The sequence below is a fragment of the Chlorocebus sabaeus genome, chromosome 12 (genome assembly GCF_047675955.1).
Source record: "Chlorocebus sabaeus isolate Y175 chromosome 12, mChlSab1.0.hap1, whole genome shotgun sequence".
NCBI lineage: Eukaryota > Metazoa > Chordata > Mammalia > Primates > Cercopithecidae > Chlorocebus > Chlorocebus sabaeus.
The window spans coordinates 92,235,977-92,263,595 of record NC_132915.1 but is presented as its reverse complement, the minus strand read 5'-3'; the positions used below and the strand labels follow the sequence as shown (position 1 = coordinate 92,263,595).

At 43.4% G+C, this 27,619-nt stretch overlaps 1 protein-coding gene across 2 annotated transcripts; it reads left to right on the top strand.

Annotated features, from left to right (window-relative positions):
- The first annotated feature begins 72 nt into the window (after positions 1–72).
- NDUFA8 (NADH:ubiquinone oxidoreductase subunit A8) lies at positions 73–27,568 on the top strand. Of its 2 annotated transcripts, none has more exons than XM_007968177.2 (4): positions 73–261; positions 7,318–7,481; positions 11,450–11,615; positions 15,297–15,617. In XM_007968177.2, exons 1-4 carry the CDS (start codon positions 211–213, stop codon positions 15,432–15,434), a joined length of 519 nt encoding a protein of 172 aa, XP_007966368.1. In that variant the 5' UTR covers positions 73–210; the 3' UTR covers positions 15,435–15,617. The 2 variants fall into 2 exon arrangements, with proteins under 2 accessions (XP_007966368.1, XP_072877997.1); XM_073021896.1 differs by lacking the exon at positions 15,297–15,617 and adding an exon at positions 27,061–27,568 and having other exon boundaries at positions 101–261.
- Positions 27,569–27,619: the final 51 nt, after the last annotated feature.

Genomic DNA, 27,619 nt, shown 5'->3' with positions numbered 1-27,619 from the left:
AGCCGAATCGAAGCCCCGCCCCCTGGAGGTGGCAAGCTTCTTGATATTGCGCACACTCCCTCGCTCGCGGGTGAGCAGAGCAGTACGCCTGCGTGTTGCCGGATGCGCATGCGCAGGCGCCGTGTGGCACTCAGCAGTCGAAAGGGGAGTTCAAGGAGACGGGGGAGACGCGGCTGAGGGCTGCTCGTCGGGGTCGGGGCTGCAGCCGTCATGCCGGGGATAGTGGAGCTGCCCACTCTAGAGGAGCTGAAAGTAGACGAGGTGAGGCTGTCCGGAGGACAGGCAAGGGAGACATGGGGCTGCGGCTTCTCGGGCCTGGGCCCAGCCCCGCTTAGGCTCCGCGGATCCTGGGTCCCGGGCCCCCCTCCCCAGTCCTCCAACACCTATACAGGTCGACCCCCGGAGGTCCCCTCCGCAGCTTCGGGAGTCGCCTCCTCTCTCTACCCCACCCTGTTGCATCCCGCAATGACTCTAGAATCCTCCCCCTTTCGCCTTCCACGGCGACCTGCTTCTCCTTCCGTGAATAATAGTGATACATTTTATTAAGCACCAACTAGTCATTTTACTTAGCTTATGTCGCTTAATCCTCAAACTTGCATGCGAAGTGAGTATAGGGGCTCAATGTGAACCCTAGGGGCTCACAGTCCAGGGAGACAGTCACTACCTTAAAGTGGTATCACCGGTGCAGAGTGCATAGAGTGGGGCGAGGAGGCCGCGGGAAAACGAGACGATATTGGAGCGTGCATCTACTCGCAGCCATGGGAAGGTGTTTGGTAACAGGACTCACTTAAAGCATTCGTTTATTCAAGAGATATCATTTGAGTAATTAACATGTACACACAATGCTGGAAGAGGTATACTTCCTGCTTTCATGGACTTTCAATCCCGTAGGGAGACAGACACATAAAGAGGCCATCACAGTACAATGTAGTTAGTGCTGTGAGAAGTGAAATAGAAACATACCCTACTAATTATAGCTAACATGATCAAGTCCTTTCTAGATGCCAAGCAGGATGCTAATTACTTTCCGTGCATTAATTCATTGAATCTTCCCAGCAACACTGTAAGGTAGGATATATATATATATACACAATTGGTCGTAACATGTTATAAATAAGGAACTAGGCCCCGAGAGTAGAAATGATTTGCCTAAGGTCATGGAGCTTGTAAGTAATAGAGCTGGAAGTGAACCCAGGTCTGATTTTAAAACCAATGCTTTTCCACTGTATTATGGGTGAAAACTCAAAAGAATGAGAAGGCCTAGCAGAATCTGTGTGTTTAGGAAGCCAAGTACGGTTTAATGTGACCCTAGTGGTGGTGGTGGGAAGCAGCAGGTGCTGAGCCTGGAGAGGCAACTTGGGCTGAGATAGGACTTGGAAGCAGCTTCCACAAGGCCAGACCAAACAGTTTGGACTTGATCCCGTAAGGGAGATGGTGGGAAGAGGTGGAAGGTTTTAAAGCACAGGAGTGCCATGGCAGGGCTGAGTAGTAGAACAGGCTATATTAAAGGAGAGGAAGACCAGGACTAGAAATGATGTGCCAGCACTAATATACTATGTTAAGTGTTTTCTTTGTTTGTTGTTGTTTTCGAGACAGAGTCTCGCTCTGTCGCCCAGGCTGGAGTGCAGTGGCGCGATCTTGGCTCATTGCAACCTCTGCCTCCCGGGTTTAAGCGCTTCTGCTGCCTCAGCCTCCCGAGTAGCTGCGATTACAGGCGCCGGCCACCACACCCGGCTAATTTTTTGTATTTTCAGTAGAGACGGGGTTTCACCGTTTTAGCCAGGATAGTTTCAATCTTCTGACTTCGTGATCTGCCCGCCTTGGCTTCCCAAAGTGCTGGGATTACAGGCATGAGCCACCGCGCCCGGCCACATGTTAAGTGTTTTACCTGCAATGCTTCATTTAAACTTAGATGCCTGTGAGAGTGGCAACTGTTATTTTCCTCAGAGGAAGAAATTATTAGCTATGTTCAGGGACTTATATTAAAGTGACATTTACTCTGAGGTGGCAGAGGGGAGCTGCCCTGTGGCCACCAGTCTTTTGTTCCTCCCTACCCCCCATGTAGCTGGGTTAATCTTGAGTTGCTGAATTTCTTGTTACAGTTTTTATTAGGTTCAACAAACGTCTGAGGTTCTACTTCATACAACTGGTATATCTGAAATACATTTGCCTTTAGGCTTCACACAATTGAATGAACATACAGATAATTACTTAAATAACTAAAATACAAGACAAAGTGTGATTAAATACTATGAAAGGGGGGCAGATATGGTTTAGGAAAAGATTTGAAGTTGGATCTAAATTTTAGGCCTACCTGCCGGTCACCTTGATTACTTGATTTTAGCATTTGCAGACGTGGTTATTTGTAAGATGAGGTGATCCCAGCTATAAAATTCTCTGAAGCTATAAAGGGAAGAGAGAAAGCACTTTTTGGGCATAATGTAAGATGTGGCTAAATGGCGTTTGAAGAATGGCACTTATAGGCAGAGATGGAGAGAAGACCCCTCTAAGTGAGGGTAGGGTCTGAGCAAAAGTAAGGAGATGGGAAAATGCAGGGAGCCAAACAGGAGTTCAGTGTTCTGAGAGAACAGTAAATAGTCCCTTTTTGAAATGTTGTGGGTGAGAAGGATGGAAAGATAGTTTGGGTCCAGAAGCCTTTCCATACCCGTTAAGAAGTTTAGGCTTTATTCTGCTATTAAGGCTGAATGAGAGTTTGGTTGCTAATTTAATAGCAGAGTAAAATAAGAATTGTCATTTAGGGAGATCACTCTAGCAGCTGTGTGAAGAGTGGATTGAAGAAACAAAAAGAAAAGCAGGGAGACTGGTCTCAGTGGTTCTTAAAATTATTGAGAAAGATGTTAATGATCCCAGTGTAATTGGTGTTTACAGAGATTGTGCTTTCAGAGAGGAAAGAACAAGTATATCTAGAATTGATCAGACTTAGCAATGAATTTGATATTGGAGGCAGGGAAAGTTGAAGAATCAGAGTCAGATTTGCAACATGGCAGTATTTCTGGTGAAGCCAGAAGAAGGAGCAGGTTTGGAGAGCGAGTTAAATACATTTTGGACCTCATTGGCTTAGGAGTTATGACACATCTCCATTGAAAAAAGCAGTCAGAAGCTTTGGACTGGAAAGTCCTTGGACACATTGACAATTTTGAGTGAAAATAAAAATAGCTAATATTTATGGTGTACTTTCAATGTGATAGGCACTGTTCTTATTTTTATATGTATTAGCTAATTGAATCTTCATAACAGTTCTATTTAATAAGTACTATTCTCTGTTTTACATAAATTTAGGAAAACTCAAGGCATGGTCTAAATAAAGTACTATAAAAAGAGGTACAGACATAGTTTAAGGAGGCAAGGACAGGACTAGAAGTTTGTTTGGCTCTAGATGGTGACTTTGTCTCAGTTTCCACACCTGCAGACTGTGTAACCCTGCTGCGCAGTGAGACTGTTGTGAGAATAAATGAGGAAGGATGTTGAAATTCTGTGTTCTTTGAGACAAAGAGAGCTGAATGAATTTGAGAGGGTATTCACAGTAAACAGCTGTGAAAGGATGTTGTTTCTGTTGGAATTCATCAGTCTTAGTGAAGAAGCAGGTGAGGGGATATGGTGACATCTCAGGCTCATCCACCTCAGTGATGGTGATATCATGGGAAGAAGCCTTATTGGAGGTCACAATCTCAGTGTTCCAGTTCTGGGGTTGCCACTGGGGTTGCCACTGACTCACTGTGTTGTCTCTAGCACATCCCTCTTTTTCATTAATTACAAAACAGACTCAATGTCTTCCTTTATTTTCCTGTGACAGGGATGGTGTTTTACATGCTCAACAACATGAGTATACCTTCGTTTTGATAAGATTTCCACATTTGTAGGGAAATAATGCAGGCAGGCCTTATAGTTTTGGGCCTTTGAATAGTTGAATCAGCCAGTTAAAGCTCTTTTAAGGCATATGACAAGTAAATATAACTAACTTAATTATTAAAATATATTAAGCTTTTAAAAAAGTTTGAGTGTTAGTTTTTATTCTCCTAGTTGTTTATAGGTAATAAAACAAGCAAATGTGTGCCACTCAGTTTTCCTAAATAAATTATTTTCAAAACCTTTAATACGAAAACTTTACAGATTTTAAACATAAATTTATTAGAGTCATCATGGCAGATTTCACTTATGTCATAACTATTTTTGATAGTTGTAACAGTTGCACTATTAATAGACATAGTCATAACTTTATTCTCCTTTCTATAGTGTATAGATTATTACCCTTGTCATCTTTCCTTGCCTTTTATTAATAACCTAGCTGCGTAAAGTGCATAAAAAATAAAATTACAGCTGGGCGCGGTGGCCCATGCCTATAATCCCAGCACTTTGGGAGGCTGAGGTGGGGGGATCATCTGAGGTCGGGAGTTCGAGACCAGCCTGACCAACATGGAGGAACACTGTCTCTACCAAAAATACAAAATTAGCTGGGTGTGGTGGTACATGCCTATAATCCCAGCTACTCAGGAAGGCTGAGGCAGGAGAATCACTTGAACCCGGGAGGCGGAGGTTGCGGTGAGCCGAGATTGCGCCACTGCCCTCCAGCCTGGACAAGAGCAAAACTCGGTCTCAAAAAAAATAATAATAATAAAATAAAATAAAATTACAGACTGTTCTCACACAAAAAATTTTAATTTTACAAATCAAATTCAGTAGTGTATTAAAGCATAATACACTGTGACAGACTAGATTTTATTCTAGAAATACATTGGATCCGTTTTACAAAATCTGTTAATGCTCTATGTTACATTTATAAATTAATGAAAACGAAGCCTAAAAATTTTAGTCTTTTCTGGTATAGAAAACATGGGTAAAGCAAAACTAATTAGAATTAGAAAGAAGTTTTCTTAACAAGGCATATCCAAACAACTATATTCCAGATACCAACAGCAAATATTATACCAAACCTGCTTTTAATTTTAAAAAAAGGGAAGGTTGTCTGCTGTCATTGCTCTTCATCTGTATTGGCCTGAAGGGGTTGGTCAAAGCAATAAAATAGGAAATGAGAATAATAAGAAAAAATAAAGTATGAGAAGGGAAAGAGACAGTTTTTATTTGTAAATGGCAGTGTTTCTGTTAATCTTCTTGAGTTTTTTGTCAGAACTAACAAGAGTTCAGTAAGATGGCTGGAGAGAAAATACAGTGTACAAGCAAGCAGTAAACAAGCAGATTTTCAAAAGCAAGCAGTTTGAAAATCTAATAGAAAAACTATCCTATTTAGATAGTATCAAAAGTGCTAAAATACTGAGGAATAAACAAGAAATGTTCAAGGTCCCTATAATGAAGGAAACTGTAATTTTAACCAAAGGACAAGAATGACCTGAATATGAATAAATGGAGAGAAGTACTGTGTTGTGGATGAGAAGGTGTAATTCATGTATTCATATCTGTTTTCTAATTATTGTATCCCCATTTTCTAGCAAAGAGTGGGTGCTCAACAACTACTTGTGCTAGACACTATTTTGGGTGCTTGGTGTGTACCGTAGTCAACATTATATTTAATTACCATATATTAATTTAGGGAGAATTGATATCTTTACAGTAGTGAATCTCTGTTGAAAACAAAATCCCTTCCCTTTTGGAGCTTATATTCTAGTCACACACAGACCACTCAGTGGCTCTTAAAATTATTGAGAAAGATGTTGATGACCCCAGCGTGATTGGTACTTACACAGAGATTGTGCTTACAGAGAGGAAAGAACAAGTATATCTAGAATTGATCAGACTTGGCACATGAGTGCTAAGACCAGACCACACGAGTGACCACTGATGCTAGCTTATATAAGATGATTAGAGAGAGACTCTCTGAGGATGTGAAGTTTGAGCAGGTACCCAGTTTTATAAAAGTGCCCATTGTTCCCTAATTTAATATATAACTAAATTTAATACAATTTGAATGCAAATTATTGGGGGAAGGTGTTCTTCTGAAAGAATAGCCAGAAAAGTTTTGAAAAGGAAGAATGAAGAGGATGGTTCTCCCAGATAACAAAATGTTCTCTTCAGTGACAGTAATTAAACATTGTGGTATTGGTATAAGAAAAGGTAGTACAGAAAAGGGACCAGCAGGTCTCTTGCTTAAGCAGTTGTTAGTAGGCCCTGGGCAGTTCACAGTTCTTTCTGTGCTGGCTATATCTACACTGTGCATCTTCTCAAGAAAATATCACTAAAATGCTATTGAGGGAAACTGGTGGGCATAGTTAAAGGGATGGCAACCTTGGATATGCTCTGATTTTTAAAAAATTTGCAGATTTTAATACTTTATTATTAGTTACTACTAGATGGACTAGATAGACTATTACTAGATGGACTAGATGCTGTTTGTGATCCCTTCCAGCCTCATCTTCTGTGACTCTGTAGTCCTCTGGGAGTTTTATTTATCCATTAATTTGATTTAATTTAATTCTTTTTTTTTTTTTTTTTTTTGAGACAGAGTCTTACTGTGTCACCCAGGCTGGAGTGTGGTGGCATGATCTTGGCTCACTGCAACCTCTGCCTCCTGGGTTCAAGCAATTCTCATGCCTCAACCTCCCTAGTAGCTGGGATTATAGGTGTATACCACCATGCCCAGATACATCTCTAGTATCTTCACTAGCGATGAGCTTTCACCGTGTTGGCCAGGCTGGTCTTGAGCTCCTGACCTCAAGTGATCTGCCTGCTTTGGCCTCCCAAAGTGCTGGGATTACCTGTATGAGCCACTGTGCCCAGCCTTATATATCTATTAATTTTATTCCAGCAGCAGAAACTCAGTGAAGCTCTCCAGAGTTGGTTCCTCTCCCTACATCCCAGAAGCCTCCATCCTTCTCCACACCCCCTTTCTGTCTACCATACATATCTAAAGATTCTATTAGGGGTGCCATTTCTTCCGCTCTAAAATGGGGATAGTAATGGGAATAGTAATCTTTTCATGAGATTATTGTAAAAGTGAAGAAAATAATATATGTGAAAGAGCTTCGTGTTCTCTAAATCACTACAGATTATAAAGAATCACCGGGTGAGATGGCTCATGCTTGTAATCCCAGCTACTTGGGAGGCTGAGGCAGCAGAATCACTTGAGCCTGGGAGGCCGAAGTTGCAGTGAGCCGACATCGCGCCACTGCATTCCAGCCTGGGTGATGGGAGTGACCAAAAAAAAAATGACAGTGTTTAATTTTCTTGGTAAAGTCAGAACAGTGCTATTTTTGTGTTCTCTATTCTGACCCGCATGAGCTTAAGTTGAAAAAGTGGTATTCTGGTTCACAGTCTGTGGTCTTTGTCCCATCTTTCCTTTCCTAGGTGAAAGTTAGTTCTGCTGTGCTTAAAGCTGCGGCCCATCACTATGGAGCTCAGTGTGATAAGCCCAACAAGGAGTTTATGCTCTGCCGCTGGGAAGAGAAAGATCCGAGGCGGTGTTTGGAGGAAGGCAAGCTGGTCAACAAGTGTGCTTTGGACTTCTTTAGGTAAAAATATTTTGGTATCAGTGCCTACTTGGTTGAAACATAAAGGTTTAAATTAATAAGTGAACAGCCAGCTAATAATGTGAATTTTAGTAGGAAGTACATAGGCTTTGAAATCAGACCAAGGTAAAACATTCAAAGGATGATAATTATTTTTAGTTTTGTTTTTATTATCTGGCAAGTTCTTTAATCTCCATGAATCTCAGTTTCCAAATTGTAAAATAATACCTATCTAGGTTTGCTAAGCAAGTGACTGGTGACCATTTTTGCTACAGCAAGGGGAAAGTCTTTTTGCTGTGAAAAATTTGAAAAGGCATGTAAAACAACTTAGCACAGTCCTTTTTAAGCAGGCATTCACTAGGTTGTTGTCATTACTACAGAACACAGGTATGATGGAAAGAAAATTGTATTCAGAGTTAGGTTTTAGGTAGGTCACTGTGCTTGGTACTTAAGTAAAAAAAACCTAAACTGTGTAATTGTAGGAAAATGTTTTAACAAGTATATTAGCATTCTATTTAAAAGGAGAGAAAGTCAACTCAAAGGAAATTGGTTCTTGTAACTCTGAAGTCAGAAATAGGCCTGGCATCAGGCAGGACTGGATTCAAGGGCTTAAATAATTTCACAATTACTTGATGTCTTTTTGCCTCTCCTGTTTTCACAGTCTTTTAGTTCTGGTTTTCTCTGTTTACCTCATTTCAGAAAGGCTGTCACCTTGCTGTACCACAAATGGCCACCAGCCACTCAAGTTGCTATTCTGTTGATACTTGCTTAGCAAACCTAGACAAAGTGTGCCCTTTATCCAGAAGTGAGCAGAAGCTCCTAGACTGAGTCTAATTGTCCTGGCTGGCTGACTTCATATACATAACACTGCATCACTTGTGCTTCAGGAGATAAAAGGCTCTGATTGGTTAGGCCTGAGATGGGGAGTGGACTTAGCTTCATCCAAACCACATTGCTAAGAGACAGGGAGGGGTTGTTCCCAAAGGAAAATTAGAAGGATGTTACAGAAGAATGGGGGAATGACTGCTGACTAGGCAAAAACCACCAATGTCCACAACAGTGACATTAGAGAAAAGAAAAATAGATACCTTAGCACAGTAGCTGCTTTCCATCTTTCTTGCGTCTGCTATCTTTGTCCCTATGCAAAGATATTTTTGTGGTTATAATCATAGTATGTATACATTGAGAAATTCATTTTTATTTTTCACTTGACAGTACTGGAAACATTCTTTGAAGTTGCTGTATAGTCTTCATGATCTTTTTTTTTTTTTTTTTGAGATGGAGTCTCACTGTGTTGCCCAGGCTGGAGTGCAATGGTGTGATCTTGGCTCACTGCAACCTCTGCCTCCTGGCTTCAAGCGATTCACATGTCTACAGGCCCGCACCACTAAGCCTGGCTAATTTTTTTGTATTTTTGGTAGAGATGGGGTTTCATCATGTTGGCCAGGCTGGTCTCGAACTCCTGACCTCAAGTGATCCACTCTCCTTGGCCTCCCAGAGTTCTGGGATTACAGGTGTGAGCCACCGCACCTGGCCATGATCATCATTTTTAGTGGTTATATATTATTCCATCAGTGGATAAACCAACCATAACATACCTGATCAATTCCTATTATTGAACATCATTGTTGATTTCAGTTTTTGATTATTTTGGATAAATCTGCAGTGATTACCTTTGCATGTAGATCGTTTTCATTAGTCAATAATTCATTGGCATAAATTTCCTAACAGTGAGATTATTCTATAAAAGGCTTTGAACATTATTATGGCTCTTGAACTTTATTGCTTTTTTTTTTTGAGACAGAATGTCGCTCTGTTGCCCAGGCTGGAGTGCAGTGGCACAGTCTCGGCTCACTGCAAGCTCCGCCTCCCGGTTCATACCATTCTCCTGCCTCAGCCTCCTTAGTAGCTGGGACTACAGGCACCTACCACCACGCCCGGCTAATTTTTTGTATTTTTAGTAGAGATGGGGTTTCACCGTGGTCTCGATCTCCTGACCTCGTGATCCGCCTGCCTCGGCCTCCCAAAGTGCTGGGATTACAGGCGTGAGCCACCGTGCCCAGCAATTGCTTTTGGTTTTTAAATGTTGGATCAATTTATGCTGTCCTCAGCGCTGGCTTCTGGTATGCATAATATTTAAATATTTGGGGGGGGTGCAAATATTTTTGGATGTTTCAATTCGCATTGATTTGATTGCCAGTGAGGTTGAGTGTGTGTGTGTGTGTGTGTGTGTGTGTGTGTGTGTGTGTATTTATTTAAACAATTTTTCTCTTTTTTTGAGGCAGAGTCTCACTCTGTCACCCAGACTGTAGTGCTGTGGCATGATCTTGGTTTGCTGCAACCTCTGCGTCCTGGGTTCAAGTGATTCTTGTGCTTCAGCCATCTGAGTAGCTGGGATTACAGTTGTGTGCCACCACACCTGGCTAATTTTTGTATTTTTAGTAGAGATGGGGTTTCGCCATGTTGTCCAGGCTGGTCTTGAACTCCTGGCCTCAAGTGATCCGCCTACCGTGGCCTCCCAAGGTGCTGGGATTACAGGCGTGAGCCACCGCATCCAGCCTAAACAATTTTTATTTTCTAAGAGAACTTTTGCAAAGCTTTTTTTCCATGGCCCAGTGGTAGTACATTTTAAGCGGGGAATGTTTGGATTTCACAAATTCCCAAGGTGCCTAACTGCCTCCATAGAGGAATTTCTCACTGCTGAAGTTGCTGGTTGTAGGCATTAATAGATAATTGTTAGGTATGGGGAACGGGGTCCAGAACAGGGATTCGTGCTACTAGAGTAGTAGCTTGCAGCCCGTCTGCTGCTGCAGCGTTTTGGAGGAATATAAAACTCCCATTGGAAATGGTTGCTTTCTACCAAAGTGATTCTTGTGTAGAAGTTATGTGGGTGCAGATTGTGCTTAGAATACCTGGAAGGGAAACCTAAGAAACCAGTGACATTGGTGGACCTCCAGGAGGGCAGCTGAGTGGCTTATTGGGCAGGAGTGGAAAGCAGATTTGTCACTGTGTACTTCTGTAGGCCATCTCTGAAATCCTTCCTTCCTGATCCGTGTTAAACATGATTCATGTGAGAGTGTAGCTAGATTTCTGGAGTATGGCAGGTAAGCACTTAAATAATAAAATTATTATTTCATTGGGAGAAAGAGGTGTTCTGAATTTCACTGCCTCAAGTATGGCTTTTACATAAAATGATGGTATTTTATTCTTGCTTGAACATGCATACTAGCAGGGTTGAATGATAAGGGGGATTTTGCAAAAAACTGAAGCTTGTTCTTTTTATACACAGAAGTTAAATTTTCTCTAGCCATTTTTGATAGCCACAGAATGAATTATATGCTACCCTGCTCCTTAACAGAGAATACCAAATATAATATAACTTTGTTCTTGATAGCAAGGATTAATATCTATTTTTATTCAATGTGTAAATAGAATGAGGACCTTGAGCTTTTGAGGAGTGGAGTGCAGTTTGTCTTTATACTGAATGATCCCAGGATCTTCTGCTTGTTAGTTTGTGTATTTGCTTTGTATAATTTTGTCTCTTCCTTTGCCATTGTCTGTCACCTCTGACTTCTGTCAGCATGTCCATTATCTAATTATGCCTCCTTCTCTTCTAAATTTGCTAAGCTGATACCCTTTGAGGAATTGGATCTAAAGAAAAGAATAAATAGGCCCCAAGTAAGGAGTTCCTCTCTGAGTAAAATATGCATGCATTAGGCTACACTCTTTTCTTCTTACTACATAAAGAAATTAGGTTTTCTACCTCAGAAATCTTTTTTGTTTACTAACTTGTTCTCAACTGGAGGATCCTAAAGTTGTCTTGTAAGTGAGGTAAGAATATTTACTCACATACCTTTCAAAAAGCAAGGCTATGTATTTGAGATCTGTACCTATTTTCTTCTCACTTTTCTGTTTTTCATTGTTTTGCCATTTTTCTGTTTTTCATTGTTTAACCTGGCCTTCTTTTCTAGGCAGATAAAACGTCACTGCGCAGAGCCTTTTACAGAATATTGGACTTGCATTGATTATACTGGCCAGCAGTTATTTCGTCACTGTCGCAAACAGCAGGCAAAGTTTGACGAGTGTGTGCTGGACAAACTGGGCTGGGTGCGGCCTGACCTGGGAGAACTGTCAAAGGTAAAAAGGCTTCTCCTGGAGGTCTCACTTTCTGACTCAGGGGTGGGATAAAGGCAAGAGGTGGTCAGCAAAGGGTCTCTGTGAATACAGATATGATGTAAGAACTTACCAGATTTACCAAACATATTAATTAGGCAGTGATTATACATAGTCCAGAAAGGAATTTTTAAAAATAAAAATATTTCCGGCCGGGCGCAGTGGCTCACACCTGTAATCCCAGCACTTTGGGAGGCCAAGGTGGGCGGGTCACAAGATCAGGAGATCGAGACTATCCTGGCTAACATGGTGAAACCCTGTCTCTACTAAAAATACAAAAAATTAGCCGGGCGTGGTGGCAAGCGCCTGTAGTCCCAGGTACTTGGGAGGCTGAGGCAGGAGAATGGCATGAACCCAGGAGGCGGAGCTTGCAGTGAGCCGAGATTGCGCCACTGCACTCCAACCTAGGCAACAGAGGGAGACTCTGTCTTAAAAAAAAACAAAAAACAAAAAACAGAAGAAAATCGAAATATTTATTTAGACCTTCTATCATGTGCAGATTTATTTTTAGTTAATTAGCTAATTAAAGAGCAGAAGGGAGTAGAGGAAGCTAAAGTATTAGTGAAACACTGTTAGTTGAAAACATTGTGGAGGTTATTGTGGAATTCACTGGGGAAATAGGATCAGGCTTATGCCACATTTTTCAGGAACATATCTAAGATTTTTTTTAAAAACTACATAATTGTAGTTTTAAAAGTGTTTGTCTTCTCCTGTATTTCCTATCTTAGTTGTGACACCACCATCTGTTGAAACATCAGAGCTAGAAACCTGAATTCTTCATTCCCTACTGTTCTGATTCCATGCAGTCATCACTTCCTATAGATTAGCATCTCCTGGAATTTTTTTTTAAATCCCTCATTGTTCCTGCTGCTGTTATCTTATTCTTGGATAGGAGTTCTTAACCTGGGGTACATGAATTTCTGGGAGAGGAGGGTGGATCAATGTGGGCTTTAGATGAAGAATTGAGAATAAAATTACACCTCCACAAGAAGAGTGATCTGTGTGGAAAATAAATCTATGTCACTGTGTTTTTAAAAACTGGATGGGACTCTCCATTGCTGGTGAGATAAAGCATCTTCTCTATAACATGGCATGCAGGCCCTTTATGATCTGACCCATCCCTGCTTCTTCAGCCTCAGCTCCGTCCGTTCCCTCTGGGGCAGCACAGGTAGCAAGGCATGGAGGAAAAATCTCAGGTCTCACTGTGTCTCCTAGGCTGGAATACAGTGGTGCGATCACAGCTCACTGTAGCCTTGACTTCCTGGGCTCGGGTGATTCTCCCACCTCAGCCTCCCGAGTAGCTAGGACTACAGGCGCAGGCCACCATGCCCAGCTAATTTTTGTATTTTAGTAGAGACAGGATTTTGCTATGTTACCCAATCTGGTCTTGAGATCCTGGGCTCAAGCGATCCTGCCACCTTAGCCCCCGGTCTAGTTCCCATCTCTTTGTGTATAGCATCTGTGAATATAAGCTTGGTGTCATAAGTAATAACTTAGCAAACTTTCTCCCTTTTGTATCTGGCATGATTATTTTCAGATACTTTTTGATTTACTGAACATATTATTTTAAATAGTTGATAATTCTAGGTTGGAAAGTGGTAGAACTTATACATGTAACAAATAAAACTACCTTTTCTCATTTCTGACACGAAAGAAGAAATAACAAGTCATGCTAGTAAGAAAGCATATTTATTCTTGAATCTTTGTATTAACACTTTTTCAAACTCTGTAAGATAAAAAAAAATTATCTGTACTCTTTTCAAAAGTGTATTTCTCGACCAGGTGCCATGGCTCACACCTGCAATTCTAGCACTTTGGGAGGCTGAGGCAGGAGGATTGCTTGAGCTCACGAGTTCAAGACTAGCCTGGGCAACATTTTTTTTTTGTTTTTGTTTTTGAAGTGGAGTCTCACGCTGTCACCCAGGCTGGAGTACAGTGCCACAGTCTCTGCTCACTGCAACCTCTGCCTCCCGAGTTGAAGCAATTCTGCCTCAGCCTCTTGAGTAGCTGAGATTACAGGTGCCTGCCACCACACTCAGCTAATTTTTGTATTTTTAGCAGAGATGGGGTTTCACTATGTTGCCTGGTCTGGTCTTGAACTCTGACGTCAAGTGATCCGCCTGCCTCAGCCTCCCACAGTGCTGGGATTACAGGCATAAGCCACCGTGCCCAGCCAATTTCATAAATGTCTTTAATTCCTTAAAGGAGCTGCAAATACCAAGAAACCATTAGTGGATCAATAGGAACCATCTCTTATGGCAGGACGTTGGGAAAACTTTCAAAAGCAAACAAACAAAACTAGTAGAATTGAAGACTTAGGTTCCAACCTTAGCTCTGACATTACTGTGTATCTTATCTTAGGCATGCCAACCTCCCTGGTCGTCATCTGTGAACTAGAGATAATAATGCCTCATAAAGTGGTTATAATAATAATTGTGTGATTGTATACCCAAAAGCTCTGTTCCCAATAAAAGGTTTCTGAATTTACACATCTAGGAAGATTAATCTGGTCATCTTATATGAGGTGACTTAAGAGTTCAGACCAGTAGAGGGATAATCAGAAGACTATTGACAGCTGTGGCCTTATGTCTTCTTACTTCTCTGGGCCTATTTATCTTTAAAATGACAGCAGTTTCTGCTGGCTTTCCAGTTTAGATTTTTGTGACCATCAGAGGATACTGTGAGTGTAAAGTATCTCTCTCCCTGTTGCAGTTTAGTACTTCACTACTCTCCTGGCTTATTGGCTCAGCTCCCCGATTTGGGTCTTGACTCTCTCCAGTCTAGTTTTCACACTTTCCAGCCTACAGAGATGGGATTTAGTTACTGCCCTGCTTCAGTGGCACCTGTTAACCATCAGGTTAAAACGCAAACACCTTTGCGTATCATTTAGTACCCTTTATCATCTGGCCTGTCCACCACTGTAGTGTGGTATTAAGAAGCACAAGCTTTGGAGTAGGCATATCTGACTTTGTATACTATTTCTTCCGCTATTAGCTAGGTGGCCGCAGTGAGCCCCTGCAGAATGACCTCATAAGAGTGAAAATGGAATGGAATCATGTGCCAGCATCATTTCTAGCAATAAGTGCTTGGTGAGATGCTTCATCTCCCTCCATTCTTCATGCAGACTTTGCTTCAGCCATTCTGAAGACATGCCTATCTTCATATGTACTCTTTACTTGGAATGTCTTTTCCTCCCTTGTCTTTCTGGCTCCTGCTCAGACTTTAAGCTAAGTCTTACCTCTTCAAAAATAGTCCAAACCTCCAGCCTTCAGGATGGGTTAGATGTACACAGTCCTTACTCCTATAGCAGGCAGTTCCTGTCTCCATCATTGCCATTAGTCACTGGGGTAATTTGGAAATCTTAGTTGTTATTCCTGGCTTTCTCCCTCACTAGACTGTGATCCCCTTGAGGACAGTATCTTGTTCCCTTCTGTATCCCTAGTTTCTACCACACGGAATGACATAAAGTAGGCTTTCCTGAGTGTTCAAGGATTAAATAAGTCTGAATGTGATTTGCTGGGGATTTAAGTCGGGGAGCAGTTGTGGCAGCCAGAGCATTGGGGAGACACCAGGAGGTATGTTGATGGTTACAGATTTCTCCACCCTAGCTTTCAACTTTGCTTTTGCCCTCTTCACCCTTCCCAGGTCACCAAAGTGAAAACAGATCGACCTTTACCGGAGAATCCCTATCACTCAAGACCAAGACCGGAGCCCAGCCCTGAGATCGAGGGAGATCTGAAGCCTGCCATACATGGCAGCCACTTTTTTTTCTGGGGCAAGTAAAGACGGGTCTGTGGCCCACACTCGGTCATGTGCCCAGACACCGACTGATGAAAATGCTCATGCAATTTGCATCGACTGATAGTGTGTTCTTTCCGGGATCACAAACATTAACAAAAAAGTTAATTTATGTGACTTGGCAGTTATTCTATACCATTTCCTGTCCATTAAAATTTTTAAAGGAAACAGTTGTATTTTATTATGTTTTATGTGACCTTCTGGCCTTTAAAGATGACTTCCCCTTGCTTTTTCTTCTTGTGGTCCTGCCTGTCCCTCTTGCTTTGCTTTAGGCACTCACTTATGTGGCTGAGGATCCCTGTTAGAACAGGGAGACGTGGCCACGTGAAGGAAAGGCTTTGTTACTTTAGGCAGCTCCTTGGGGTGTGTCTGTTCACACATTTTGAAGTCTCGGCTCTCTTTCCTTCCATCCAACATCTTAGGCAAATAGATTTCCCTAAAGGTCATACAAGGGGAGCCTCCAGGATAGAAGTGTAGAAACTTCTTTGAGGCGTGACTCAGGGAATGGGAGGGGCCCCTAGCAGGGTCTCATGCAGTCTTGCTCAAAGTTTCTTGAAGAACCGAACTTCCACCACTTCCCCTTGATATCCCATCCTCAAGCATTATAACCCAGATGTTTTTCCTGATAGACAAGGGAGGTGGAGGCTGAACTTCCAGCTCCAAAGCCAGGAAGTCTGGAGGTCTGAGTGTCAATTCCAACCTTGGGTGTGTTCCTTAACCTCTTGTGAGAGGTTGAGTTTGAGGACAAACTAAAGGGCACATGCTTATCTACCTCCTGGGCAGGTTAAAGCCATAAGTGTTTATAAAGCTCTTTGGTTCAAAGCACTATTATGTCTTTTTCCCCCTTTCATTCAATTCCTTTTTCACTACTAGGCTGTTTCCTCTACATCTGACTGGGTCATTTTATGCCTTCTGGTTATGGCTTTAAATTGCATATGACCCTGCATAAGTCTTCTCAGCTCCCTGGGCCTTGGTTACCTCTTTGCAGCACTCTAAAAAGCAAGGCAGTTGGACAGGAGTCTTTGTAAAGACCCTTACAGCCCTTTCTAGATTTTCTAACTGGAGAGATTGCTGTGAGGCTCTAGACAGATGAGGTGCAGGGTCTGTTGCCTGAAGTGCTAGGACAGTTCAAAGAAAAAGCATTGTGTGATCTGCCATGCCCGCTTCTGTACCTAGTATTGACCCCACAGCCGGAAGCATTTTGGATGCTTCCAGCAGAACCCCCAACCTGTTCTGCAAAAGTTACTTGCCAACCAACTTTTGCCTCAGTTTCTCTAATGAAATATAATAGTGTTTTTTTTTTTTTTTTTTTTTTTTGCATTTTTTTCAATAGCTGAGGCAAAACCCACTAACCTTTTGGTGGCCAAGTAATTGGAAGTCACCTCTGGTGGGTAAGGTATGAGCATGACTGCAGATTGGTGTTTATGTGATACTTCAACCCACATGTTGCTTCCTAGGTTCTTTCTGCAAAGGAAGCTGCGCCTTGCATAAATAATAACAAATACTCATTGTGCACTGTGCTAAGCACTTTACATGTTTCACCTCCTTCGGTGCCCAGAGTTCTTTGAACGAGGTACTATAGGTCATATTCATTTCACAGATGAGGGAAGTTAAAGTTTAGCGAGAGGTTAAGAAACCCCAGTCTCAGATGAAGTGGTAGATACAGGATACAAGTGAAGATTGTCTGGTTCCAATGGCCACACTCCTGTTCTTCAAAGCCATGAGTGGTTCTCAGCCTTGAGTGCACATGGGAGTCACCTGGGAGGTCTTTAAATCCTGATATTTGGATCCCACCCCCAGAGATTCTGTTGTAATTGGTGTGTAGTGTGGTCTGGGCATGGAATTTCTGAAAGCACTCCCGGCCTATTCTGATGTGAAACCAAGGTGTTGAACCACATACTGATTTTAGACATGAGGAAGCAAGTACAGCAGGCTACCTGCTAGTAAGTGGTAAGTGACTAAGCTGAGATTTAAACCCAGATACATCTGATTCCAAAGCCTGTACTCTCAAAATAAATGGGTGTATATGGAGATCCTAATAAAATGATTTTGATTCAGTAGGTCTAAGGTAGGGCCTGTGCTAATGGCACTGGTCCACAGATCACACGGGTAATGAGGGAATAAACCATACTGTCTTTCTGAGAAGGAGCTATGAGTAATTTACCTGCAGCAGCTTCTAGCACTGTTCACTCCCCAAATGTTCATTCACCTCTTTAGAACCAGAGCAACACGTCTTGAACTGTTAATGGTTTCAAATTCAATTCTAGGATGTAACTTTTGCCCAAGTTGGACAGCAGTTCTTGCCTCCCTCCTCCCCACCTTGCTTTGAATTCCTTGAACAAAGAAACTAACTTTTGGCTTTCCTGTACTCTCTGGATGGGATTACACGACATCATAGCCTTCTAGGACAGAAGGCTCTAAGTAATTAAATATAATAAGTCTCTTACAACAAGTGCCTGTCTCAATTTCAGTAGGTAAAAGGTCACAGAACAATTGGAAAGCAGTTAGTGTGAAGGATTCCTGAACAGGACTTCAAATAATAGAAAATCTTCCTGGTGGTTTGGCTTGAGAATAATTAGATGAATTCGTTATATCCCCAAAGGAAATTTATCTGCCTCCTTTCTTCCGCCAAGCCTGTTCCTGTCTTCCCTATCTATCTGAGTTAATGGTGTCTCCATCCTCCCAGTATCAAGTAACCTGAGATGCATCTTTGACTCTTCCGTTTACTCCAAGTTCCAATCCAACATCAAGTCCTGTTGAGTTTCTTCTGTAATCGCTCACATTTGCTACTTCCTGTTTTATCTCATTGTCACTTTCCTAGGCTGTTTTTTTCCCCTTGCCTGGATTATTAAAATGGCTTCCTAAGTGGTCTCCCATTGCCATCTCCCGCTCTAGTCCATCCTCAAGTTTGCTCCACGTGCCCATGCTACTCAGCAGCCTTCAGGGTCTCCCAAATGGCTGTTAACTAAAGTCCAAATCCTTAATCTGGCCCTAGCCTCTGACACTCCATAATCTGGCCCTAACCTATCCCATTTCCCCATCATTATCTTACTTCTTATTATGTAGCCTACACTCTACAACATGCCATTCACCAAGAATCTTTGGATCTTCACGAATGCCATTCCCTTGCCGGGAAACAGTCCTTCCCCATATCTGCCTCTTGAAAGTCTCCCCATCTCTCAAGGCAAACACGAATGGTGTCTTTCCCAGGAAGTATCACCTTCCTACAGCCAGAAATTGTCTTTCCTGCCCCTTTGTTCCCATGACACCATGTAGTATGACGGTTGGGCGTGAGGGCTCTGGAGTTGGGCTGGTCTGGATTTGAATCCAGGCTCTGGTCATTTAATGGCTGTGTGACCCTAGAGAAGATACTTAACTTTTCTGTACCTTATAGTTCTCATCTGTAAAATAGAAAGGGGAGGAGATGACAATAATAGTACCTGCCTTCTGGGATGGCTATGAGTAGTGAGTTACACACACACAAAATGCATAGTAGAGGGCTGATAAATGGTAGCATTGTTATAAGACTGTATTTGAGTAACACCTGTCATGACACTGGCTGTGTCTTACCTCTCCTGTTCTCAGTGCTGCAAGAGTTGGACTTATATCTTATTTCTATTTCTATATCCTAGTGCCCAGTGTATGACAAACACCCAAGAAATGATTAACTGTACATGAAGTTTACCTTTCCAAAGGACTTCCAAACACTTTCTATGATATAAAACCACAAACAACAAATTACTTGTATGTAGAAATGCAAGTAACTCTTTGAGGTTAAATTGCCATCTTTGTAGATCTCAAATCCTAGCTGAAATGCTTTGGGTATAATAAAGGATTTTTTTTTTTTTTTTTTTTTTTTTAATGCCCTGAGATGGATCATGGTGGATCATGGCATATTTGGGCTTTAAAAAGCTGCTTCTCGGCCGGGCGCGGTGGCTCAAACCTGTAATCCCAGCACTTTGGGAGGCCGAGACGGGCGGATCACGAGGTCAGGAGATCGAGACCATCCTGGCTAACCCAGTGAAACCCCGTCTCTACTAAAAATACAAAATATTAGCCGGGCATGGTGGCGGGTGCCTGTAGTCCCAGCTACTCGGGAGGCTGAGGCAGGAGAATGGCGGGAACCCGGGAGGCGGAGCTTGCAGTGAGCTGAGATCGCACCACTGCACTCCAGCCTGGGTGACAAAGCGAGACTCCGTCTCAAAAAAAAAAAAAAAAAAAGCTGCTTCTCCTATTTAGGAAGTTTCAGTTTGAGGTTGTGATGCCTTTATATATCTTGATTATTTGTGATGTGTGTCACAAGTAATTTAAGTAACATATTAAAATTTGCAAATTTATTGACTTCTAAAAAATAAGAGAGATTCCAGAGACTAGGGAGTAGCTAAGTAAGATGTCCTAGGCTTCATGTATGAAAATTGGTAGATCTGGGAAACAAAATGAAGATTGTCTGTGTGCTTGTCCTTCAAAAGTATGAGAGTCTCAGCACCGGATACACATTGGAATCACCCAAGGGGATCTTGAAATACTGATGTCTGGATCTCATCAACAGAGATTTGGATTTAATTGGTCTAGGGCCGGGCGCAGTGGCTCACGCCTGTAATCGTAGCACTTTGGGAGGCCGAGGCAGTCGGATCACCTGAAGTCAGGAGTTCGAGACCAGCCTGGCCAATATGACAACAAAACCCCGTCTCTACTAAAAATACAAAAATTAGCTGGGCATAGTGGTACGTACCTGTAATCCCAGCTATGGGGGAGGCTGAGGCATGACAATCGTTTGAACTTGGGAGGTGGAGGTTGCAGTAAGCTGAGATTGTGCCACTGCACTCCAGCCTGGGTGACAGAGTGAGAATCTGTCTCCAAAGGAAAAAAAAAAAATTGGTGTGCGGTGTGGCTTGGACATACAGGCATTATAATAAGTACTATCACTCTTGCTCATTCATACTCATAAATACTTTGTTCAGTTGGAGAAAAGGGGGTGTAGTTGCAGCTAGAACTCTGGAAACACATTAACTAGTTAATTCATTCAATCAACATTGATTTTGCAGCCTGCCTTTCTAGACATGGGTAGTGAACAAAACAGGGGCCCTGCCCTCATGGAACTTCCATTCCAGTGGTGGAGGCAATAAACAGGCAATCAGAAACAAGATGATTTCAGGTTGTGATCAATCCTGAGAAGGAACCAAACAGGGTTAATATAATAGTGACTATCTAGGGGGTGAGGGAACGTTTAGGAAGACAGGCCACAGAAGGACTCTCAGAGGAAGTGGGGTTTGAGTTTCCTCCTGGAGTGTGAAAAGAAGCCAGCCAGTGAAAGAGTGGATGGAAGAGTGTCCCAGTCTGCAGGAACAAACCCTTTGGCAGGAGCAAAACCCCAAGGCAGGGCAGGGCTCACTGTGCTTCAGGAACAGAGAGGAAACTCGTCTGCCTGGAGTGTGGTTTTGTGTGGAAGAGCCTAATGCAGGTCACAGCCTATCTATAATACTTACACCTTTATTATCATGGGGACGTTTCCTGCCATAGGTGTCTCTGCAGTCGGCTGGGTAAAGTCCAGTCTCCCCAGTGTGACAGTCAGTCTCCTCACAGTGTGACTCAGAGCGCTCCAGCTTCATCTCCCACTACCGTCCCCCAGCACTCCGTCTGTGTTGAGCCCCACTCTGCGCCTTTCCTCTTGCTGTGCTCTCTGCTCAGATGGTCTCCCCCACCTCTTCTTGGTGATCCCTTTCTTGAAGAATCAGCTCACATTTTGTCTCCTTTGTGAAGCGGCTATCAACAACCCCACCCCCAGCAAGGGAATCACTTCTTCCTCCGCATTCAGGAGCACCCTGCACATGACCTGCCTTGTATAGCGCTCCTTTGGAGCAAGAACTGCATCTCCTTTGCAGTTGTATCTTCTCCTTTGTGTAACAGCAGCCGACACATAGTCAGTGCTTGATAACTATTTGTTGAATGAATGCTGCACAGCCATCGCCTCTGCAAAAGAGAGTAGCTTAGTTAATCGTTAAATGTGTATCACTGTACAGAATAAACACCAGGGCATTTTCTATGCAAAAGGAGACCCAGGATTCTACCTTAATGATTAACGCCATTGGAAAAGACAGGGGACTTGCAAGCTTTTTGCTTTTGTTTTTTCAAAAAGGAAAAAAAAAAAAAAAAAAAAAAAGCCCAGAAATCCCTGTCATGGTCTCAGTAAAAATGCTGTCTGTGAACTGAAGGGAGATGGTTGCATAAAAGGTCAAATTAGGCTGTGGTAATAAGAAATATAAATTGCATGCAAGAAATATAAATTGCATTCAAGAAATATAAATTGCATGCCAGTATTCCTTTAATTTGAGATTTGAATGCAAATTAAGCAGGCATGCCCTTTCTGGAAGCCTTGTTTTAATCAATTCTGCTGCTCTGATGGAAGAGTTGATGCTAGAAAGAAAATGATAATGCTGTTCCTTTCCCTTGCTCTCTAAAACTAAGGTATCATGTCATGTGACAGTGGTTTGACTTAAAGCCTTTATTTATTTAATTGATTGTTGAACACGCAGCACCCTTGGGCTGCTGTGGTTGTTTCCGAGGATTCTAGTGGTGAATTCATACCAAACAACTTTCCGGAAAGTCCTTTAGCATCTTTTTTTCCATATCACTGTGATGGGCAGGTGGGCAATGAGGAAAAGCAGGCTGGGGTGCTACCAGTTTCTGACCTTGTTATGTGGCCTTGGCAAGCACTTTCTCCTTTCAGCCAGTTTCTTTAGCTGTAAAATAAAGAATCGGACCAAGTAGGTATCCAGGCTATTTTCCATGTCAAGAAATATATGAAACATAGTTTCTCTAGTAGCCAGCTTGCTGGGGGAGACAGTGGAGTTTTCATATTTTCTTGAAATAGACCTAATCACCTGGGCAATTCATTCCAGGAATTTCATTAAAATGAGAAGGGCATTTTGGCCTTCTGTTTTAAATAGATCACCCACACTGACATTTGAAGGACAAAATCTCAGAAGGAATTCTGAGATTTTGTCAACCACTTCCCTCATTAGAAATCATGTGGCTGGGTATGGTGGCTCATGCCTATAATCCCAGCACTTTGGGAGGTCAGGGCGGGTGGATCACTTGAGTTCAGGAGTTCGAGACCAGCCTGGCCAACATGGTGAAACCCCGTCTCTACTAAAAACACAAAATTAGCCGGGTGTGGTGGTGCATGCCTGTAATCCCAGTTATCCAGAGGCTGAGACAGGAGAATCACTTGAACCCAGGAGGCAGAGGCTGCAGTGAGCCAAGATCACTCCACTGCTCTCCAGCCTAGGCAAGACAAAGTAAGACTCCGTCTCTAAAAAAACAAAAAAAAAAAAAAAAAGGAAAGAAAAAAGAAATTATTTCATGTAACTTTGAGGCTGAGTTTCTTTAGAGGATTATTATGAGGGCTTTGATCTTAAAAGTTAGAAGAGAAACCTTTTGGAGATCATCCATTACTTGAACTATCTTTTGATTGGGCCAAATTCAATCTGAATTTCTCTGCCCTCCTGGATTCAGGCTGGCTGAAACTATGGCTAGTGCTATCGTGTGGAGGATGGTTTGGGACGATTAAACTACAGGAATGGGGAGCAGTGCTTGGGACCTTGGAGGAGACCTGAGCATCAGAAGCCTAAAGGGCAGGAGTGGGATCAAAAACTTGACAGAACCGAAGCAGAAAGTTGGGAGATAAACACTCAAATAGAAATAGCTACAAAGGCAGCTGGGGGCGGTGGCTCACGCCTGGAATCCCAGCACTTTGGGAGGCTGATGCGAGCGGATCATGAGGTCAGGAGTTTGAGACCAGCCTGGGCAACATGGTGAAACCCTGTCTCTACTAAAAATACAAAAATTAGCTAGGCATGGTGGTGGGCACCTGTAATCCCAGCTACTCAGGAGGCTGAGGCAGGAGAATCACTGGGAGGCAAAAGTTGCAATAAGCTGAGATTGCACCACTGCACTCCAGCCTGGGTGACAGAGTGAGACTCCGTCTCAAAAAAAAAAAAAAAAAAGATCTACAAAGGCTCTGAACTGATAGTTTGCAGAAGAGAGCATCAGAATGGCCAATAAACATGTGAAAGATGTTTAACCTCAACAGCAGTTAGAATAATGCAAAGTAAAACCTTAATAAGATACCATTAATTAGTTTAGCAAAAATGTAAAAAGTTGATAATTTTGAGTATTGACCCAGAAGTGAGGAAATGCGTACTCTCCTATGCTATGGGGAGGAGTATAAATTGTTGTATTGATACATTATGTTTGGAAGGTAATTTGGTACGTCTATCAAAATCTAATGAGTGTACCATTCCTCACCTGTAAACATTTATACCACAGAAGCACTGATTCAAGTACGTTAAGCTGTGTACAAGGATGTTCATTTAGTATTGCTTGTAAAAAGTGAAGAGAGAGAGAGACAAAAAAAAAAGCTTCTGTTCATTAGTAGTGAACAGTAAATGAGTTGCAATAGAGCCACACAACGTGATCCTAAACAGCTGTGAAAAGGACCGAAGTGACTCTTTTGACATGGGAAGTTTCTATGAGGTACAGCTCTCTTGTATGTCAAATTACATGGTGATTATTTGTTTACTGTTCTACTTTACCTCCCTTTCTTGACTTGAGCTTCTCAAGGTGGGGACTATGTATATTTTATCTCTGGCAGAAGCAGAATTAAAACCCAGGGCTAGGCTGGGCATGGTAGCTCATACCTATAATCCCAGCACTTTGGAAGGTCTAAGGTGGGAGGATCACTTGACCCCAGGAGCTCAAGACCAGTCTGGGCAACATGGTGAAACCCTACCTCTCCAGAAATGAAAAAATTAGCTGGGCATGGTAGCACGCACCTGTGGTCCCAGCCAGTCAGGAGGCTGAGGTGAGAGGATCCCTTGAGCCCAGGACTTCAAGGCTGCAGCTGTGATCATACCACTACACTGCAACCTGGGCAACACAGCGAGATCCTGTTTCTAAATAAATAAATAACCCATGGCTGTTTGGCTGCAAAATCTGGGTTCTTTGCTTCCCTCTTAGTTATCAGTTTGGAGTTGGTGAATTGGGTGATTGGTAATGGAAGCATGAGGACGGACAGGAGAGAATATGGAGAGTGAAGTGTCTTGCCCAGGCCCAGACCATGCAGCTCTAAGCTTATTACTGTCCAAAAAGCCACTCTGGTGACTCATGAGACAGTGGAGTCTTCTTGAGAAACACACTTTGAGAAACACACTTTGCTTCTCTGAAGTTTATTTTTCTCCTTTGAGAAATGAGAGTAACAACAGTGCTGCCCTTCTGGGGTGGTTTTGTTGATTCTGTGACAAGATGATTATACATTACCTTGCACCAAGTAGGTGTGCACCCAATAGGACCCCTCAGGCTGACAAGTGCACCCAGCAGGGGGTTTTGAGGCAAGGTGGACAGGCAGAGGGGCAGACCTTTTCCAGGCAAGAGGGAGGGGCTGGCAGAACACAAAGCCCCAGCCACAGGCTATCTGAATGGAGGCCCCCCAGCACAGTGTTCCCTGTGAGTCAGCCTTGGGCTAAGTGGCAGACAATAGTGTTAATTAAAAGGCCATGTTTCTTGACAAAAACATCCACCCAGCTTCCAAGCCTGGAGACAGCTTGAACCAGTTGTGCAGTTCTCCGCGGCATTTGGGGAGGATTCCCGCCTGCTGGTGACCTGAGCACGCAGTCGCCCTCTCGTGCCGGGTGAGGGCTCTGACTTGTTGCCAAGTCCAGTGTCAGGAATGGTCTGGTGTCAGAGGACTGGACTAACTCATGGAGCCTCAGAATTGCGAGACCCTCAGAGAACCATAAATTCCCTTTACTTCACAGATGGGGGAACTGAGGCCCAAAGATGGGAAGGGTTCAGATAGTAGTGAAATTAGGATCGAGCCTAGACTTCTGACTCCCTCACTGTGGAACTGTGGACTACCTGTGTGGCTGCAACTCAATGTTAAAAGTTGTGCAGAGTTGGATGCCTGCACAACTTTTAGAGAGGAGGGGCTTAGAGGCAGGGGAGCAGTGTGAGCAAAGATATGAAATGGGCCTGTAGAAGCCCATGGTGGAAATGATAATTACTGACACTTATTAGGTACTTGCTGTTTGCCAAGCACTGCACCGAGGGTTCTACATCTATTGACCCACTTATTTCTCGCGATGACTTCATGAAATAGGCATTCCTGTTATTCCCGTTTTATGGATGAAGAAGCTGAGGTTCGGAAAGGTTATGTCATTACCACGGGTCACACAGCTATATATAGTAAGTGGTAGAACTGGGATTTAAACCCAGTTTTGTCTGACTCCAAAACCGTAAGTCTTAACCTACCAAACTTAGATAACACATGTGGAAATGCTTGGCACTTAGTAGGCATTTGGAAAAGGTGAATTGACTCTGAATCATGAAAATTGTCTACTCACATTTGTCAAGCCTACCACGTGCCAAGCGTTTCCACGTGCATTATCTATGTGTGGTGTGTTGGCCACCACCACTACTACTATTGTTATTACCTCCTTTGATCGATATGCCAGCTCTGCTAGGTAAGAATCTGTTCCCCAAGTTTTAGACGGAGAGCTCAGGCCCAGAGAAGTTAGGTGGCCTGACTGCAGAAACACAGCTGGCTGGTGGCAGAGACATCAGACTCAAAGAGATAAGCATAAAGGATGGCCTGGCCAGATCTCAGGAGGTGGGGAGTGATGGGGCAGGACCAGGGGCAGGGCAGCAGCCCCTTCCTGGCTTCCTGACAGCGCTATTGTTTGAAGCCGGTTCTTGGACATCCAGGAAATGGGCGACATCACTCCCAACAAAGGGGAGGAAGCTGCTTGAATGTTGCAACTCCACCTCACGCGCTCGCCCTGGGGCTGGAGATGGGAGCCTGGCCAAGGCTGCCTGACCCTTCAGCTCAGCCAAGCCACCCAACCCCCACCCTCGGGTCTGGCCTGTTCCCTCTTCTCTGTGCCAGTCCATTCCAAACCTTCAAGTCATGACCAGCAGACCTGCCTGCCATAGAATGTATCCCCTGATGCATTCTCCACTGATAACCCTCTTTCTGAGAGCCTCTGCATCCTAGAATCCTGTTGGGTGAGATTCACCTTCCACTATGCCTCATGGTTGGATAGGAGACCGCACCTTTAATTCTAGGTCTCAAGCCTGGCCTCAGTTTCTTCATCTGTCTGGAGACAGAGCTGGTCAAGTGGGAATGGTCTGGGTCCTCTCAAAGGGCTCTTTGCCTTTGTACTTCTGAGTCTAAGCACCTTTCCTGCCTGGATAAGGAGAAAGCAGTGCCACGGATAGTACCTGGGACCCCAGAAAGAGGAGGGAGAGGAGTTCCAGGTAGCAGAGCTGTCACTGAGAGTGGGACTAGGCAGTTAGGCAAAGCAGAAATTGAGAATGGTCTTTCTACTGGGATCTGGGATCCAGGGGACCTGGGTTCAATTCCCAGCTCAGTCACTTATTTATTAGCTGTGCAACCTTGAGCAAGTCACTCCACTTCTCTGAGCCTTCATTTCCTCACCCATGAAATGCAGGAAGTAAGGTCTACTTTGCAGAGTGGTTGTAGGGATTAGGTGGGACCATGGGCATGAAAGCGGCCCGAGGCTAGTGGCAAATGTGGTGCCTTTTCTCTTGCTAGGGTTGACTTTCCCAGCAAAGACTGGAGAGAGATGGAGAAATAGACACTGCAGCATCATGATGAAGAAACTCAAACCCTGGTGGAGCTGGGAGAACAAAGACACTGTTCTGTTTCCAGTCTCTCCAAGAGCATGTGTGAGGCCAGGCCCATCTGTCTGTGGGAGAGGTCTGTGCCATGGTAATGGGCAAACTCACACGTCACCATAGCCCAGGATTGCAATGTCCCAAAAGCTTGTCTTGATCTAGACTAGGAACCCCAGCCCATGTGAGCAGGATGTGCCCTTAGGGTCATCTGGCTTATCCTCTAATCTAGGGGGCTCAGACATGTCAAGTGACCCCTTGCCCCTTTCCCCTTCCCGCAGGTCACACAGCCAGTTAGGATTGGAATGCAGGCCTCCTGCCTCCAGTCAGGGTTCTTTCTATTGAGGAGGTCCCTGGGATTTAGGAGGTCCCCCCACCTCCCCAGCTCCAGCCTGAGATGAGGGCCAGATTCTTGTCAGGAAGTGGAAGGGAGGCAAGGTCACCTGTGTGTGCTGGCAGAGAAAGAACCATCCCAAGCA

Coding starts and splice junctions, on each gene's coding strand:
- NDUFA8 (XM_007968177.2), top strand. CDS start 211: ATGCCGGGGATAGTGGAGCTGCCCACTCTAGAGGAGCTGAAAGTAGAC. Junction 262..7,317: donor AGGAGCTGAAAGTAGACGAG/GTGAGGCTGTCC, acceptor TTCCTTTCCTAG/GTGAAAGTTAGTTCTGCTGT. Junction 7,482..11,449: donor TGTGCTTTGGACTTCTTTAG/GTAAAAATATTT, acceptor CTTCTTTTCTAG/GCAGATAAAACGTCACTGCG.